This window comes from Gorilla gorilla, chromosome 12, assembly GCF_029281585.2.
Source record: "Gorilla gorilla gorilla isolate KB3781 chromosome 12, NHGRI_mGorGor1-v2.1_pri, whole genome shotgun sequence".
Taxonomy (NCBI): Eukaryota; Metazoa; Chordata; class Mammalia; order Primates; family Hominidae; genus Gorilla; species Gorilla gorilla.
The window spans coordinates 34,682,327-34,698,978 of record NC_073236.2 but is presented as its reverse complement, the minus strand read 5'-3'; the positions used below and the strand labels follow the sequence as shown (position 1 = coordinate 34,698,978).

General features: G+C 52.7%; 1 protein-coding gene and 1 non-coding gene across 3 annotated transcripts in view; both read right to left on the bottom strand.

The window, feature by feature from the left end:
* CNNM4 (cyclin and CBS domain divalent metal cation transport mediator 4) overlaps positions 1-16,652 on the bottom strand; it is a 50,952-nt gene that overhangs the window by 6,883 nt on the left and 27,417 nt on the right. Inside the window, exons 2-6 of one of the 2 annotated variants that reach the window (XM_019021526.3) lie at positions 6,997-7,140; positions 6,505-6,639; positions 4,953-5,122; positions 4,531-4,627; positions 3,045-3,107 (exon numbers count right to left, since the gene is read on the bottom strand). In XM_019021526.3, the coding sequence (XP_018877071.1) occupies positions 3,045-3,107; positions 4,531-4,627; positions 4,953-5,122; positions 6,505-6,639; positions 6,997-7,140 (609 nt within the window). The remainder of the gene's footprint in view (positions 1-3,044; positions 3,108-4,530; positions 4,628-4,952; positions 5,123-6,504; positions 6,640-6,996; positions 7,141-16,652) is intronic. The other variant, XM_004031447.5, reaches the window with a different exon arrangement.
* Positions 5,774-5,884, bottom strand: MIR3127 (microRNA mir-3127). The gene has a single exon (NR_106482.2). It is a non-coding gene; the product is annotated as a microRNA mir-3127 (primary transcript).

Sequence of the window (16,652 nt, the reverse complement as noted above, 5' to 3'; positions counted from 1 at the left end):
TAGTGACATGACCTATTAAGATTAGAGGTCCGGCCAGGTGCAGTGGTTCATGCCTGTAATCCCAGTGATTTGAGAGGCTGAGGTGGGGGAAGTCTAGGAGTTTGAGACCAGCCTGGACAACATAGTGAGACCCGCATCTCTACAAAAAGTTAAAAAAAAATTGCCCAGCACGGTGGCACCTGCCTGTAGTCCCAGCTACTTGGGAGGCTGAGGTGGGAGGGTCGCTTGAGCCCATGAGGTTGAGGCTGCAGTGAGCTATGATTGCACCACTGCTCTCCAGCCTGGGTGACAGAGAAAGAACGTGTCTCTTAAAACAAACAAACAAAAAAACAGAGGTCCTAGAAAAAATTCACCAAAATCCATTTTGTCTCTGAGAGATGAAATTATGATGCTTTTTAATTTTTTCAAGACTTTTTTCTATTTTCCCAATAAGCTACCTTTTATGAGTAAAGCAAAAAATAAATAAAACGAAAACTGCAAGGTTTTTTTTTTTAGACAGAGTTTTGCTCTTGTTGCCCAGGCTAGAGTGCAATGGCGCGATCTCAGCTCACTGCAACCTCCGCCTCCTGGGTTCAAGCGATTCTCTTGCCTCAGCCTCCCAAGTAGCTGGGATTACAGGCACCTGCCACCACGCCCGGCTAATTTTTGTATTTTTAGTAGAGATGGGGTTTCACCATGTTGGCCAAGGCTGGTCTCGAACTCCCGACCTCAGGCAATCCACGCGCCTCGGCCTCCCAAAGTGGTGGGATTACAGGCGTGAGCCACCGCGCACAGCCAACTGCAAGGTTTTGACCTGGTAATTTCATTGTTGAAAGGATATCCTAAGGACATAACCTTAAACACAGGGAAAGTTTTTTGCTTTTTTGCATAAAAAAGTTTATATCATGGTATTGTTTATAATAAAGACCCCCATGAATATGCATAAAGCGTAAAGTGGAGAATTAATCAATGAGGGCACACCTGCTCTCACGATTCAAACCACAGGTGCATCACCTCCCGGCCATCCATGAAACCAGAGCAAGCCCAGAGGAGGGGAGGGAGGTTGAGGTCACACTGGGGAGGTTTGAAAAGGACAGGGAGTAACTGCTTCTAAGTCACCTTTTCATCTACTTATTTATTTATTAAACAGAGGGTCAAAATAGCAGAGTATACCTTGGAACAGTTCAGATGGAAGAAGGCCCAGCTGTACAAATGTAAAATGGAAATCCCCGGGCTGAGGTGACGGGTTTTTAGGGCAGTTGGGGTGTGAGGAGCTGAAAGATGCTGGTGCTGCTCCTGATGGGCACAGGCCACACCTGACGAGACCAGCACCGTCCTGTGCCCTCTGCGGCCTGGTTGCACACGGGAATCCCAGCAAGCCTCAAGCTGAATGAGTGTGACCCTATTCCCACCGACTCCCCGGACAGGCATCAGGAGCATGACACATCCAAGGCCAGAAGCAGCATATGGCACTGGCCTTTCCTGAAAGACTTTCTGGTTGGAACACCACATTTTCATTGTAATCAGGAAAAAACAGAAATAATAATAATTGAGCTCTAACTCAACATTTTACACGAATTCTCTCACGTACTCTCCTGATAACTCTTATGAAGGGGGTACACACATTGTTCCCGTTTCACAGAGGGGAAAGCAGAAACAAAGACTATCATTTAGCCAGCAACTGTGGAGGTGGCTCTTGAGTAGGCAGTCTGACCCGGGGCCATGCCCCTCATGGCCTCGCAGTTGCCTACTGGGCCAGCAGCTGAACGGGAAGCAAAGCTTGTGAAGAAAATTGGAAAGTCTTTTAGAGAAAGCTAATGAGATGACAAGTCACCCAGACACGGTGTGTGGGTGGCCTGGAGCAGGAAGTGCTTACCCGCTGGGGTGCGTCTCCTCTTGGCCGTGGAGGGCAGCAGGCTGGCCGGCGCTCACTTGGCTGGGCCAGGAGCAACCCTCCACTCCCAGCCTATCCTCTGGGTGTGCATGTGTGTGTGTCTGTGGGTGTGTTTCTGTGTGTATGTGTCTATGGATGTGTGTTTCGGTGTGTGTCTGTGTGTGGTATCTGTGTGTCTCTGTGTTTGTGTGTCTATGGGTGTATCTGTGTATATATACCTGTGTGTCTATGTGTCTGTGGATGTGTGTGTCTGTGTGTGTGCCTATGGGTGGGTGTTTCTGTGTGTGTCTGTGTGTGTCCATGGGTGTGTGTCTATGTGTGTCTCTTTGTGTGTGTGCCTATGGGTGTGTGTTTGTGTGTCTATGAGTGGTGTATCTGTGTGTGTATGTGTATCCTGGTGTGTCTACGGGTGTTTCTCTGTGTATGCCTCTGTGGCATCTGTGAGTCTATGGGTGTATCTGCATGTGTGTTTCTGTGTGTGATATCTCTGTCTATGGGTGTCTGTAGTATCTCTGTGTGTGTGTGTCTATGGGTGTGTGGTCTCTGGGTGTGTGTGTGGTCTCTCTGCATGTGTGTGGTCTCTCTGCGTGTGTGTGGTCTCTCTGCGTTTGGTCTCTGTGTGTGGTCTCTGTGTGTGTGTGTGTGGTCTCTCTGCGTGTGTGTGGTCTCTCTGCGTGTGTGTGGTCTCTCTGCGTGTGGTCTCTGTGTGTGTGTGTGTGGTCTCTGCATGTGTGTGGTCTCTCTGCATGTGGTCTCTGTGTGTGTGGTCTCTGTGTGTGTGGTATCTCTGTGTGTGGTCTCTGTGTGTGGGGTCTCTCTGTGTGTGGTCTCTTTCTGTGTGTGCGGTCTCTCTGCATGTGGTCTCTCACTGTGTGTGTCTCTGCGTGTATCTATGGCTATGTGTATCTGTATGTGTATCTCTCTGTGTGTCTCTGTGTGTATGTGTCTATGAGTGTGTGATCTCAAGCACTAAGAGATCTTTGGGGGCCCCTTCTAGAGCTGAGGCAGCAAAGCTGCCTAGAAATTGGGCCCCAGCCAAGCAGAGCCACTGAGGTCGGGCGGCCCACATTGAGCAGGCGGGGGTCCGGGTCCGTGTGGGGAGGTTAATGCAGCTGCAGTGTGCAGGCACAGGCAGCAGGTGGCAGCGTGACCCTCAGCTGTGCCACGTTACCTGTGAGCCAGCAGAGCAGGGAGTTCCGCTTGCCAGGCGGACACCCGACCTGGACTGAAGGCACTGGAGCAAAAGAGAAGGTCAGTGATGGGCGCAGTCAGGAGACAGGACACAGAACCACAGGCACAGGACAGAGGCAGACCTGACGGGGCCAGGCTGCTTTGGGCAGAGACGGGCCCAGTGGAGAAAGGGACATGGCTCTGCTGGGAAGGGTGCTCAGGACACAGCGGTGAGCCCTGTGCGGAGACAGGCAGAAGCTGGCTGAGTGTGCCCAGTCATCTCCCCTCTCTTCTGGCCACACCAAGTGGGAACAGAGAGACTATGGGTCAACGGACAGAGCCTGGGCCCTAACCGGGCCTCTGAGGCTTCACTGCACAAACAGTGCCTGGGGGAAGCCTCCCGTGCCTGCCCGCCCTTCTGAATGAGATTTCCTCAAACTGAACAGAGAACAGCTGCTCTTGGAGGCACAGGAAGTCGTCCCCAGGCCTGAGGCATCTGACAGGGTTAACCTGCTCAGAGCCCCGCTCTGGGGCCCTGTCTGTCCCCTGCCCAGGGAGCCTGCCATGCCCCACTCATCTGGTGGAGGGGCCGAGGACATGGTGGATAAGCCAAGCTGGGTGTCAGTATTCATGGGTGCCCTACCCCCGTTCCCCCTCGGGGTCCTTTTTGTCAAAGGACAGTGAGAGGCACAGCACAGAGGTTCTCTGGGAGCTGCAGCTCGTACCCCACTGGCGTGGCCTGTTCTCCAGCACCAAAGTGGACTTTCTCTCTCTACCCTGCAGCAACCTCGCCCCAGGACCGAAGCCTGGAGAGGAGCGAGGAGATGAGCTGGCGAGATCTGGGCCTGTGGGGCCTTGTCTGTGGGGCTCTGTGGGGAAAGCCTGAGCCACTCAGCACAGGAGAGGGCACTGGGGCGGCCAGAGTGGCGCATCCCCGGACCTTCCATAACACCTCTCGGAGGGTGCCCAGTCTCCCTTCTGTCTGTCCCCAAGGCCCTTTATTCCATCGGAGCTGACCTCTAACCAAAACCCAGTAGCCGCGTCCTCCGAAAAGCCAAACCCATCTGCAGCCTGCCCTGGCAAACAGGCCCTAGCCTGGCTCCTGACCCCAGTCACTTTGGACGCTCAGACTCCCCTCCTGTCCTCAGGAGCAGGGCCCTGGGCCTTCCTCCCCACAGGCCTCCTCTCCAGGCAGGCTGGTCTCCTCACAACCTCTGGACATGCCCTCTGCTGCCTCCAGGCCTTTACTCTAAAATCCCTCACTCCTCTTTTCCCCTCCAGCTTCTGGACCCCATCCAAAGGGGCAGCTCCCTCTGCTCTTCCACACCACCCGCTCCGGGCCCTGGCGGCTCCCGCCTCACCAGCCTCCCTCTGCCCCAGCCAGCTGGCTATGAGCTCTCGGGCTCATGCTCAGTTCTGGTGTCGGTCCATGGCTCCCCAGCTGCAGGGGGGCCAAAGGGCAGCAAAGACCATGCCCAACAACTCACCGGAGGGGACCGAGGTCAGGGCCATAGTCCCATAGTAGGAGAAGGCGCCCGTCTCAAACTTCATGTTCTCCTTCCCTGCCTCCACCTCCACCTTCCCCTGAAAAAACACAGGGCTGGAGTTAGAGACCAGGTGAGGGAGGAAACAAAGGATGAGGCAGGATGGGGAGTGAGGAACAAGGGACGGTGGGGCAGGAGGAAGGGCCGGTACTGGAGCCCTGGAGAGCTCAGGGGCCTGACCTGCGAGATCAAGAGTGGCCTCTCAGGGAGAGGATGGCCACGTGGGGCAGGCGGGGCTCAAGGGCAGGCAGCAGGCTCCCCAGGCGGGGAAGCCATGCACCTCCGCAGCAGGCGGGAGAGAGGGCCTGGGGGTTGCTGCAGTGCCAGGGGGAGCAGGTGGCAGGCCCAGGGCTGAGCGGGCTCACCTGCAGGATGAGGATGAAGTAGTCGGCCGGCTTATTTCGGGTGTACAGGTAATGGCGGGCGTAGTACTTATTGTGCTCGTCAAACTTGAGTTCCTGAATGACATCTGGGTACTTGAGTAGCCGCAGCAGGATCTTCTCTGATATCAGGGAGGGGCTAAACTGGGAGACCTCTGTAGGAGGAGAGAGAAGAGACCTCACACGGGGCTGGCCAGGTGGCCCTAAAGCTCGATCACTGCTGTGCCTCCACCCCAACCACAGCAGCCACGCTGTGCTCAGACGACTCCCGCCCTGCCCGGCCGGCCCTCGGTTCTGCACCTCCCTGGGGAGGGAGCACGCTTGGCTTCTGACTGGTTGGATCCAAGGCTGCCTGCCTGCCTGGACTTGAACAGTGGCTCCTGCAAGAACAGCACATGACCTTGGGCAAATTACTTAACCTGCATCTCAGTTTCCTCATCTGTAATATGGGGGTAAAAGCTTCACAGGGTGGTTGTGAGGGTGAATGGGATAGCACATGGACAGCACTTAGTATATATGACTATAATTATTGCATCAGCATCAATATCCCACAGGAAAAATAATGGAGAGGGAATTACCACCCCTTTAGCAAGTAAGGGGTGGGAAGGAAGATGAATTGGGCCGGGGGGAGAGGGGGACAGAGCGGGCAGAGCAGAACCTGTCACCCAAGTCCCCAGTGGAGCTTTGAATCAGGGCTGAAAAGAGAGAAATGTCTCTGAACTAGAGGTGAATTCCTGCGGGAACCAGCACACGTCTGCAAAGAGGAGAGCTGGAGAGTAAGAGCAGAGCTGGATGCAAGCTCCTCAGAGTGGGTGAGCACACGAGGGGTCCAGCCACACCCAGCAGGCCTGCAGAAGGGGAAGTGTCCCTTCTCCTTCCCATTCCACAAGCCCTGATGGGCCTGGCCAGCCTAGGGGCCCACCTCAGTGGTTATTTTCTTTTTTGTTATTTTTGAGACAGAATCTTGTTCTGTGGCCCAGGCTGAGTGCAGTGGTGCATTCACAACTTACTGCAGCTTCAAACTCCTGGGCTCAAGCGGTCCTCCCACATCAGCCTCCTGAGTAGCTGGGACCACAGGCATGCAACTGTCCCACCTCATAGCCTCCCAAGTAGCTGGGACTACAGGAGGGCACCACCATGCCTGGCTTTTGTATTTTTTGTAGAGATGGGGTCTCGCCATGTTGCTCAGGCTGGTCTCGAACTCCTGGGCTCATGCAATCCTCCTGCCTCGGCCTCCCAAAGTGTTGGGATTACAGGTATGAGCCATAGTGCCTAGTCTTTATTTCCCAAACTATTAAATATAGTAACTTGGATGCTTCCTAGAAGTTTGCAGTAGCCGCCCATTAATGGCAAATGAATCGCAGGGAGATCCCCAGGGGTGGAGCAGACACCTGGCCCCTTCCAGGGGTGGCTGTGTTGTCTCTGCACCCCTCACCTGCTGCAGCCCTCGTCCTATGGGGGGAAAGCAGCCGGAAACCCAGGACTTCTCCCCCGTGACCGTATTTCCACCAAGACCGGAAGGTCTTCCTCATGCTACCTGTGGCTAGGAAGCGATGAGCGGCCAGGAGGAGCTGCGGGGAGATTTTCACTTTGAGCTCATTGTCCGCATCCTTGAAGGCGGAGAAGTCACGCTTGTTCTTCTCAGACACCCGCTTCCGGCTTCGGTTGTCAGCTGCCGGAAGAAAAGCGTGGAATTGAGAACACAGACCCCTGAGGACTTAGGAAGAGACTGGAACCCGTCCCGCAGCTCCTGCTCTCCAGCCCCTAGTCCCATGCAGGAGCAGCAGGCTCTGGCTGGCAGGGTCCTGGGCTGACGCCGAGGCACAGAGGCCGAGGGTGAAGGCAGCCTCCGGGCACTGCTCTCAGCAACCTGCTCCCTGCTCACCCCGGCCAGTGCAGGGCACCCGGCCACTGGGCCTCCGGATGCTAGGCCTCCTGTGTCCCTGCACTATGGCCCTTCCAGCTAGGGACACCAGGTTTCGATCCAAGCAGGAAAGGGGTCCTGGGCCCTGTGGAAGGCTGGACTCACTGTACATGTCGGACTCGTCCAGGATCTCCGACTTGATGATCTCCTCGATCACGTCCTCCAGGGTGACCAGGCCCAGGACCTCGTAGAAGGGGTCACCCTCACCCTCGTTGTTTACCTTCTGCACGATGGCCAGGTGGGACTTCCCTGTGGGACAATGCAGCAAGTCAGACAAGAGCCCAGAGGCCAGTCATGAGACTCCCTCAACCAAAACATTAACTCTAGACGTAGGGTCATAAGTCACCAGGATGGGGTCATGGTGGTTTTTATCTTTTCCATCTTTCCTGACGTTTCTACTGCAAACAGACATTGCTTTTATGAAAAGGAAAACTAAAAGTAATTTTTAAAAGCATGTCGTTAAGGACCGCTTTTTTGTTTTTCTCTTTTTTTGTGGGGGAAGGACAGGGTCTAGCTCTGTTACCCAGGCTGGAGTGCAGTGGCGCAATCATAGCTCACTGCAGCCGCCAACTTCTGGGCTCAAGAGATCCTCCCACCTCAGCCTCCTGAGTAGCTGAGACCACAGGTGTGCTCCACCATGCCTGGCTAACTCTTTTACTTTTTGTAGAGATGGATCTCGCTATGTTGCTCAAGCTGGTCTCAAACTCCTGGGCTCAAGCAGTCCTCCCGTCTCAGCCTCCCAAAGTGCTGGGAATACAGGCATGAGCCACCACGCCAGGCCAGGACTACTTGTTTAAATCGGATAAAAATGGCAATGCTGGGAGCAATGGCTCACATCTGTAATCCCAGCACCTTGGACGGGCTGAAGCGGGCAGACTGCTTGAGGCCAGGAGTTTGAGACCAGCCTGGCCAACACAGTAAAACCCCATCTCTACTAAAAATACAAAAATTAGCTAGGTGTGGTAGTACACACCTGTAGTCCCAGCTAGTCGGAAGGCTGAGGCAGGAGAATTGCTTGAACCCGGGAGGCAGAGGTTGCAGTGAGCCGAGATCACGCCACTGCACTCCAGCCTGGGCAACAGAGCAAGACTCTGTCTCAAAAAAAAAAAAAAAAAAAAAGACCCTGCCTGGTATCACTTATCAGGGGCTTCTGGAACTCTTGGGGAGGGGAAAGACCCAAACTGACAAGGGCACAGAGAGGCCGAGCACTGTGGTTAGGTGGGGCAGAGACTACAATTAGAGAGGGGCCACCCCCTCAACCCAAAGTGAGGGAAGGAGGCTGGCATGGGGCAGGACCCTCCACAGAAACCCTGTGGGGTGGTGGGTCTTCCCAGACCCCTTTTTGAAGGCCACACCCTGTTCTTATGGCCCCAGCCCCAGCGAGTGGCAAGAGGGGCCAGCCAAGAAGGGCTAGGTCCACAGTCTAGGTGGAATGAGTCCTGTGTGCCATACCCCACTCGCAGGAACACAGGTTTGGAGCAGCCTAGGAAGAAAGGCCCCCGGAAATCTGGGAAGGTCAAGTCAGGGTCTTCTGCATGGCTTCCCCTTCACAATCCAAGGGCCTCGCTCTAGGGACTAAAGAACTCATCCATCCTAAATACCCTCGGTGGAGGATGTTTTCCAGGTCTTTAAGGCCACAGAAAATCCCCCAGCCCAAGATGGGCTGTTCAGAACTTCTAAGGGCCTCTTAGGGAGAGCAGAGAGAATGCGAGGTCTCATGACTAAAGTAAAAATTCTCACAATACACCCCATGTGATGGGGGGGTACTGCATTGTGAAAGTTTTTCACACACATGCCAGGGGCTATGATATATGTATTTCCCACTACAGGTTCTAGTCAAAAAACATTTAGCGTCTTGCTAGACAAAGCCATGGCTGGACTCGACTGAAAATACACCAGTATCTTCCTAGAGATGAGCCAACAAGTTCAAGAGATCTGTGAGGCCCTCCAGCAGGGCGGCAGCGGGCCAGGCCGGGACCCTGGGGCCCGTCCCCAGGCCTCTGTGCCTGCTGGAGGCTGTCCATACAGGAGTGCCCTCCAGAAAGACAGTGCCTGGAAGGGCCTAGGCATCTAGCTAAACCATGTCACCACATGGGGATGGGAATTAAAGCAAGGCAGCTTTGACAGGCTGAGTATCCCTTATTCCTCACTGGGGATCAGAAGTGTTTCAGATTTCAGATTTTTTTGGATTTTGGAATATTTGCAGAATACACGCCATTGGGCATCCCAAATCTGAAAATCTGAACTACAAAATGGTCCAATGAGCATTTCTTTTGAGCATCATGTTGGTACTCAAAAAGTTTTGGATTTTGGAGCATTTGGGATTTCGGATTTTTGGATTCGGGATGCCCAACCTGTACCCCCTTCCAGATGGGCACCCTCTAAAAAGCCTGGTAATGCCCAGTTATGGTGGAGGATGGGGAAGACAAACAGGCCCTCACATGTATCTGGTTGGTGGCCAGGTAAAAGGGTACAACATTTCAGGGGGCCAGTTGGTCAGGATGTCACAAAATCAAGGGTTCCTAACCTTGGACTTAGAAGGTCCACTTCTAGGAACTCACCCTAGGGAGAGGCAACCTTCACAAAAGACACAAGAGAAGGGGGCTCTTGGCAACATTCTTTTTAACAGCCCCAAACCAGAAACAACCTAAAGCAATAGCAATAGGGCACAGGGACTCAACAGGGGCCACAGCTACTCAAGGGAGAACACGGCAGAGGTGGATGAATAAAGCGCGGAACGAAATCCAAGATACGCTATTAGTGAAAGAGCAAGTCATGGAACAGAATGCATGGAGCCATCTGCCTTCACAGAAACAAAGGGGTGTGTGGGCTTGAACTGCCCTGGAAGCGTCCGGAAGTAGTAAGAGTGGTAGCCTTTGGGGGTATTTGGAGTTTCGGGAGGAGGCTATTTTGCCTCTCTATATACCCTTCTATACTGTTATATTTGATGGGCATGTTTTACTTTTATAATTTAAAAACCAAACAGACAAAATTAAGGGGGAAAACAAAATTAAGGAGAACAAAGGGAAACTGGTGAGAGTCTCTAGGGTGGACAAGGGCCCTCTGTGCCTTTTACTGCCACAGATCGAGCCCCAGGGAATGGGGGTGTGTTCTTTGACAAGGTTCAGTGAGCAGAACCTTGTTCAGACCCCCAAAGTCAGAAAACAACCTCCCCACTACATTCACATCCCTAATTACTCCACAGGCTCAGACCAAATCCTGACCAACCAAAGGTTCCCTCACAGTGAAAGGCTGCTGGCCTCTCTCTGTTTTTATTTTTTTTGAGACGGACTCTCACTGTGTAGCCTAGGCTGGAGTGGCCCAGGCTGGAGTACAGTGGCTCACTGCAACCTTCACCTCCCAGGTTCAAGCGATTTTCCTGCCTCAGCCTCCTGAGTAGCTGGGTGTGCGCCACCATACCCAGCTAATTTTGCATTTTTAGTAGAGACAGGGTTTCGCCAGGTTGGCCAGGCTGGTCTCGAACTCCTGACCTCAAGTGATCATTCTGCCTTGGCCTCCCAGGGTGCTGGGATTACGGATGTCAGCCACCGCGCCCGGCCTGGCAGCCTCTCTTAAAGTGGAAACAGCCCTCCTGCGGATGAAATGAGCTGATTCCCTGAGCAGGGTCTTGATACCATTCTCCGCCCCCCGCCTCCTCTCTGAGACCCCTTGGCGGGATCCACTGCTGTGTGTGTGCACCCTCGGGTGGCAGCCAGCTGCATGACAGGCACCTTGTAGGCGTACAGCCCTGAGCACCGTGTACACGTTCACCCCTCCTCTGCAAGCTGAGCTTTGGGCACCGGCTGATGGCTGGCCAACTGGGGTTCCGTACAGAGGTTCCAGCCTAAGGGGCCAGTCAGTCACCCTCTGCAGGGTGAGCTTTGGGCCCCTGGGCTGTTTTTCCTATTTTCTAATTTGTCTGTCCAGAGGGGACATCTTTTTGTCCTGGTAGAATTTTCCCCTCCCCGGGCCACAGAGCCTCTGGTCAAGGTCACCAATGACCTTTCATGGTGGAGTGTTATTCTCAGATGACCTGCTGACCAACGGTGACTCCCTCCTTTCCCCTGGAAGCCCCTTCTGCCCAGGGCTTCCAGGGCACAGCCCTCCCAGTGCTCCTGACCTCAGGGGTCACTGCTTCTCCCTGACCACTTAATGCTGGAGAGACTCAGAACTCAGTCTGTACACCTGGTCCCTTGCCTAGCAACTTTAAATACAAGTGTACAAGTGTCCCAAATAAATCTCTGCAGCCCTGTCCTCTCCGGTGCCCTCCAGATTCCTCTATCCAAGTGCTGCCTGACGTCACTAATACCTTGAAATTAACGCAGCCAAAACCCAGCTCATGCCCATCCCCCCAACACTCCTGTCTCCCTTTAGGGCAGCTCTGTCCCAGTTATCAGGCCCATGGGACGGTGAGCCCGACCTCCTCTCTTTTTTTTTGAGATGTAGTCTTGCTCTGTCGCCAGGCTGGAGTACAGTGGCGCGATCTCAGCTCACTGCAACCTCCACCTAGCAGGTTCAAGGGATTCTCCTGCCTCAGCCTACCAAGTAGCTGGGATTACAGGCACCCGCCACCACACCCAGCTAATTTTTTGTATTTTTAGTAGAGATGGGGTTTCACCATGTTGGTCAGGCTGGTCACGAACTCCTGACCTCAGGTGATCCACCCTCCTCGGCCTCCCAGAGTGCTGGGATTACAGGTGTGAGCCACCGTGACCGGTTCCTCCTGTCTTTCTTTGTGCCTCTACATCCATTTAGCAGGAGGAGAAAAGTAACCAGTGAGGGGAAGGGGAGCAGGGAAGGGGAAGGGAGGCCGAAGATGGAAAGAATTATTTTAGATTTTACTAATTTAGAAGTTTCTATACTTCGGAAATTATTGCTAACTGATTTAACATCTAAAATAAGCAGATCAATTTAGGACTTATATTTAGGATTCTCATTGTATAAATTCTAATAAAATTGTATTTTTGTGTGTGTGTGGTTTTTTTTTTTGAGTTGGAGTCTCACTCTGTCACCCAGGCTGGAGTGCAGTGGCGTGATCTCAGCTCACTGCAATCTCCACCTCACCGGTTCCAGTGATTCTCCCACCTCAGTCTGCCTGATTACAGGCACCCGCCACCACACCCGGCTAATTTTTTGTATTTTTAGTAGAGATGGGGTTTCACCATGTTGGCCAGGCTAGTCTCCTGCTCCTGATCTCAAGTGTTCAGCCCGCCTCGGCCTCCCAAAGTGCTGAGATTTCAGGCGCAGAATTGCTTGAACCTGGGAGGTGGAGGTTGTAGTGAGGCAAGATCATGCCACTGCACTCCAGCCTGGGCAACAGAGCGAGTTACTCCATCTCAAAAAAAAAAAGAAATTAATACTATTGATTATGAAAAATTTGGAATTTTTTATATAGGAAAGTATAAAAAGAAAACAGAAAATAGAAACCATCCTGAATCCCCCATATGTAGATTAAGCCACATGAATTGCTGGTTTTGGTAAAATATAATTGAATATCAGCAATTTTATATGGCTCAAGCAAATACTAACATTTTGCTATATTTCCTCAGTCAATTTTCATTGACTAAGCACTACTTTGAAAAATGTGGATTTTTAGCTGTAGATGCATTGTTTTAATTTCCATCCTTCTTTTTTTTTTTTTGAGACGGAGTCTTTCTCTTTTGCCCAGGCTCAAGTGCAGTGGATTCTTCTGCCTCAGCCTCCTGACTAGCTGGGATTACAGGCGCCCGCCACCACACCCAGCTAATTTTTTGTATTTTTAGTAGAGACGGGATTTCACCATGTTGGCCAGGCTGGTCTCGAGCTCCTGACCTCAGGTGATCCACCCGCGTCAGCCTCCCTAAGTGCCGGGATTACAGGCATGAGCCACTGTACCCAGCCGATGCCACCCCCAAAATCTAATCAGCCAATTGAATGGACACCAATAATAACATAAGATAGCTCATTAAAATACAATTTTACGGGCTGGGCGCTGTGGCTCACACCTGAAATCCCAGCACTTTGGGAGGCCGTGGCGGGTGGATCACCAGCCTCCTGAGTAGCTGGGATTATAGGCATGTGCCACCATGCCTGGCTAATTTTTGTATTTTAATTTTAATTTTTTTTTTTGAGACAGAGTCTCACTCTGTTGTTCAGGCTGGAGTGCAGTGGTGCGATCTCAGCTTACTGCAACCTCCACCTCCCCGGATCAAGCAATTATCCTCTCTCAGCCTCCTGAGTAGCTGGGACTACAGGCACAGGCCACCATGCCCAGCTAATTTTTGTATTTTTAATAGAGACAGGGTTTCACCATACTGGCCAGGCTAGTCTCGAACTTCTGACCTCAGGTGATCCACCCGCCTCAGCCTCCCAAAGTGCTGGGATTACAGACATGAGCCACTGTGCCCAGCTGGATTTTTGTATTTTTAGTAGAGATGAGATTTTATCATGTTGCCCAGGCTGGTCTCTAACTCCCAACCTCAAGTGATCCATCCGCCCACCTCGGCCTCCCAAAGTGCTGGGATTACAAGCGTGAGCCACCATGCCCGGCCAATAGTATTAATCTCATAATGAGAAAAAAAAAACACATCCATTAGGCCGGGCGCGGTGGCTCATGCCTGTAATCCCAGCACTTTGGGAGGCCAAGGCAGGCGGATCACCTGAGGTGGGGAGTTTGAGACCAGCCTGATGAACATGGAGAAACTTCATCTCTACTAAAAATACAAAATTAGCCAAGTATGGTGGCACATGCTTGTAATCCCAACTACTCGGGAGGCTGAGGCAGGAGAATTGCTTGAAGCTGGGAGGTGGAGGTTGCAGTGCGCCGAGATCGTGCCATTGCACTCCAGCCTGGGCAACAAGAGTTAAACTCTGTCTCAAAAAAACAAACAAATAAACAAACAAAAAAACACATCCATTAAATTAACTTTAAAAAAAAAATTCTAGGCCGGGCGCGGTGGCTCACGCCTGTAATCTCAGCACTTTGGGAGGCCAAGGCGCGTGGATCACGAGGTCAGGAGATCGAGACCATCCTGGCTAACATGGTGAAACCCAATCTCTACTAAAAATACAAAAAATTAGCCAGGCGAGGTAGTGGGCGCCTGTAGTCCCAGCTACTTGGGAGGCTGAGGCAGGAGAATGGCATGAACCCGGGAGGCGGAGCCTGCAGTGAGCCGAGATCACGCCACTGCACTCCAGCCTGGGCGACAGCAAGACTCTGTCTCAAAAAAAAAAAAAAAAAAAAAAAAAAATTCTAGCCCGGATGTGTTGGCTCACGCCTGTAATCCCAGCACTTTGGGAGGCCGGGGGTGGGGGGTGGGTGGATCACGAGGTCAGGAGTTCGAGACCAGCCTGACCAACATGGTGAAACACCGTCTCTACTAAAAATACAAAAATTAGCCAGGCGTGGTGGCACGGGCCTGTAATCCCAGCTACTCAGGAGGCTGAGGCAGGAGAATCACTTGAACCTAGGAGGCGGAGGTTGCAGTGAGCCGAGATCGCACCACTGTACTCCAGCCTGGGTGACACAGACTCTGTCTCAAAAAGAAAAAATTAATTAATAAAATAAAATAAAATTCTAATACTGCTTCCTCTGGGACTTCAGGGTTCCTGAGCCTCCCCAAGCCCTTTCCAAGCACTGCAAGAAAGGGGGTCCAGAAAGAAGGTTCCTGGCACCCTGGCTGTCCCCACTGTCTTCTCCAGGCTTTGCCTGGCGGCATGCTTGCCCACTCTGCCCTCCAGCGACCTCTGTCCAGCAGCAGCCAGGTGGGACCGTGCCCTCCACAGTCAAAGAACACCATGTGAGGCCTCCAGAAACCCCGGAGGGCTGGGCAGACCACAGGTGCCAGCCTCAGCCTCCCTCACAGCTCCCTCACAGCTGGCACAGGGGCAAGGACGATCCCAGCCTTGCCTGAGTCCCTCACAGCTCCTCCTGCTCCCCAGCCTCCGTGTCACCTCTTTATCCTTCTGCCCTGGGCTCAAACGTTAGCCCTGGGTGCCCATGTTGTCTTTTAGGGCCCTGGACCCCGACCCATTTCTTCCCTTCACAGCTCTGTGCCATCGGCTGACCGGTGTCTATCTCCCACTGACCAGGCTGCAGCCTGGCGAGGCCTGAGTAGTGCCCTCGCTCCTCGCCATGCTACCCCAACCCCTCCCACTATGCCTAGCACAGCAGGTGCTCCACACCCCTGCTGGATACAGAAAGGATGGCCCCGCCCTGCACAATGCCCATTTTAGCAAACTGCTGCGTCCTCCTTCCCCGCCCTCCATAAAAAAGACTTTACAGCCCCTTAAAGTCCTTAAGAAAAACGTATTATAGGTGCTGGGTTACAAAGTCCACAGGGGCCCTGAGAGGGCCCTACTCACCAGCTCCAGCTGCTTTTTCTCATGGGGAAAAGCCAGGGGCCCCAGAGCAGACCAGGGACTCCCACCACCCAAGAAGGAGTCCTCTGCATCTTACTCAATGAGTCTCCCAGGAAGGTCCAGCCTCTGAGATCCCAGGGGCCCAGGATGTTCCCGCACTCTCAGGCCCTCCCATGGGAGAGGTGCGGGCTGGACTGACTGGAAGCCACAGGCTTGGGCCCTGGGTCCACACCTGCAGATAGCTGAGCACCCTGATTTCTTGGCGATTCTCTGCTCTTTCCTCCCTTCACCCAAGCTCCCGCAGGATTAAGCTGGCTATTAATAGTGCTGACCTCAACCACCGGGATGGGTGGCGGCCAGCCCAGCAAGAAGGCAGAGCCAGGGCAGGAGAGGAACCAGCCAGAGTGACAAGCCCCTGCCCTCTAGCCTCGGGGAGGGCAGCTGGGTTCATCCATAATCCTAAACAGGGCTCATCTATGTTGCTCCCTTCCTCCCAGAGACACAGCTGGCAGTCAGGGCAGTCAGTCCAGGCAAAGGCCAGAAGACCAGAAGGCTGCAGTGGCCCAGCAGGCAGGCCATACACTCTACACTCGCTAGACTCTGAGACAGAGTGAGACCCTGTCTCCAGGAAAAAAAAAAAAAAAAAGATTACAGCAATTAAAACAGTGTAGTACTGCGCAGGGCACTGTGGCTCATGCCTGTAATCCCAGCACTTTGGGAGGCCAAAATGGGTGGATCACTTGAGGTCAGGAGTTCAAGACCAGCCTGGCCAACATGGTGAAGCCCCATCTCTACTAAAAATACAAAAATCAGTTAGGCATGGTGGCACAGGCCTGTAATCCCAGCTACTCAGCAGGCTGAGGCAGGAGAAAGTTGAGGCTGAGGCTGGGAGGCGAAAGTTGTAGTGAGTTGAGATTGCACTACTGCACTCCAGCCTGGGCAACACAGCGAGACTCTGTCTCAAAAACAAGCAAACAAAACAAAAACAGTGCGGTACTGGAGAGAACAATGGACAGAAATATTTATTTTACTTCAATTTTTTTTAGACAGGGTCTCATTCTGTCACCCAGGCTGCAGTACAGTGGCACAATCACAGCTCACTGCAACTTTGACTTCCTGGGCTCAAGTGAACCTCCTACCTCAGCCTCCCAAGTAGCTGGGACTACTGGGCATGCCACTAAGCTCAGCTAATTTTTTTAAAAAATTTTGTAGAGATGAGGTTTCACTATGCTGCCCAGGCTGATCTTGAACTCCTGGGCTCAAGCGATCCTCCCACCATGGCCTCCCCAAATGCTGGGACTGTAGGCATGAGTCACCATGCCTGGCTTATGGACAGAAATAAACTCCAACAAATTGGGAATACTGTATATAATAAATCTGGTATATTAAATTGCAGGAGAAAAGAGAGATTATTCAATGAA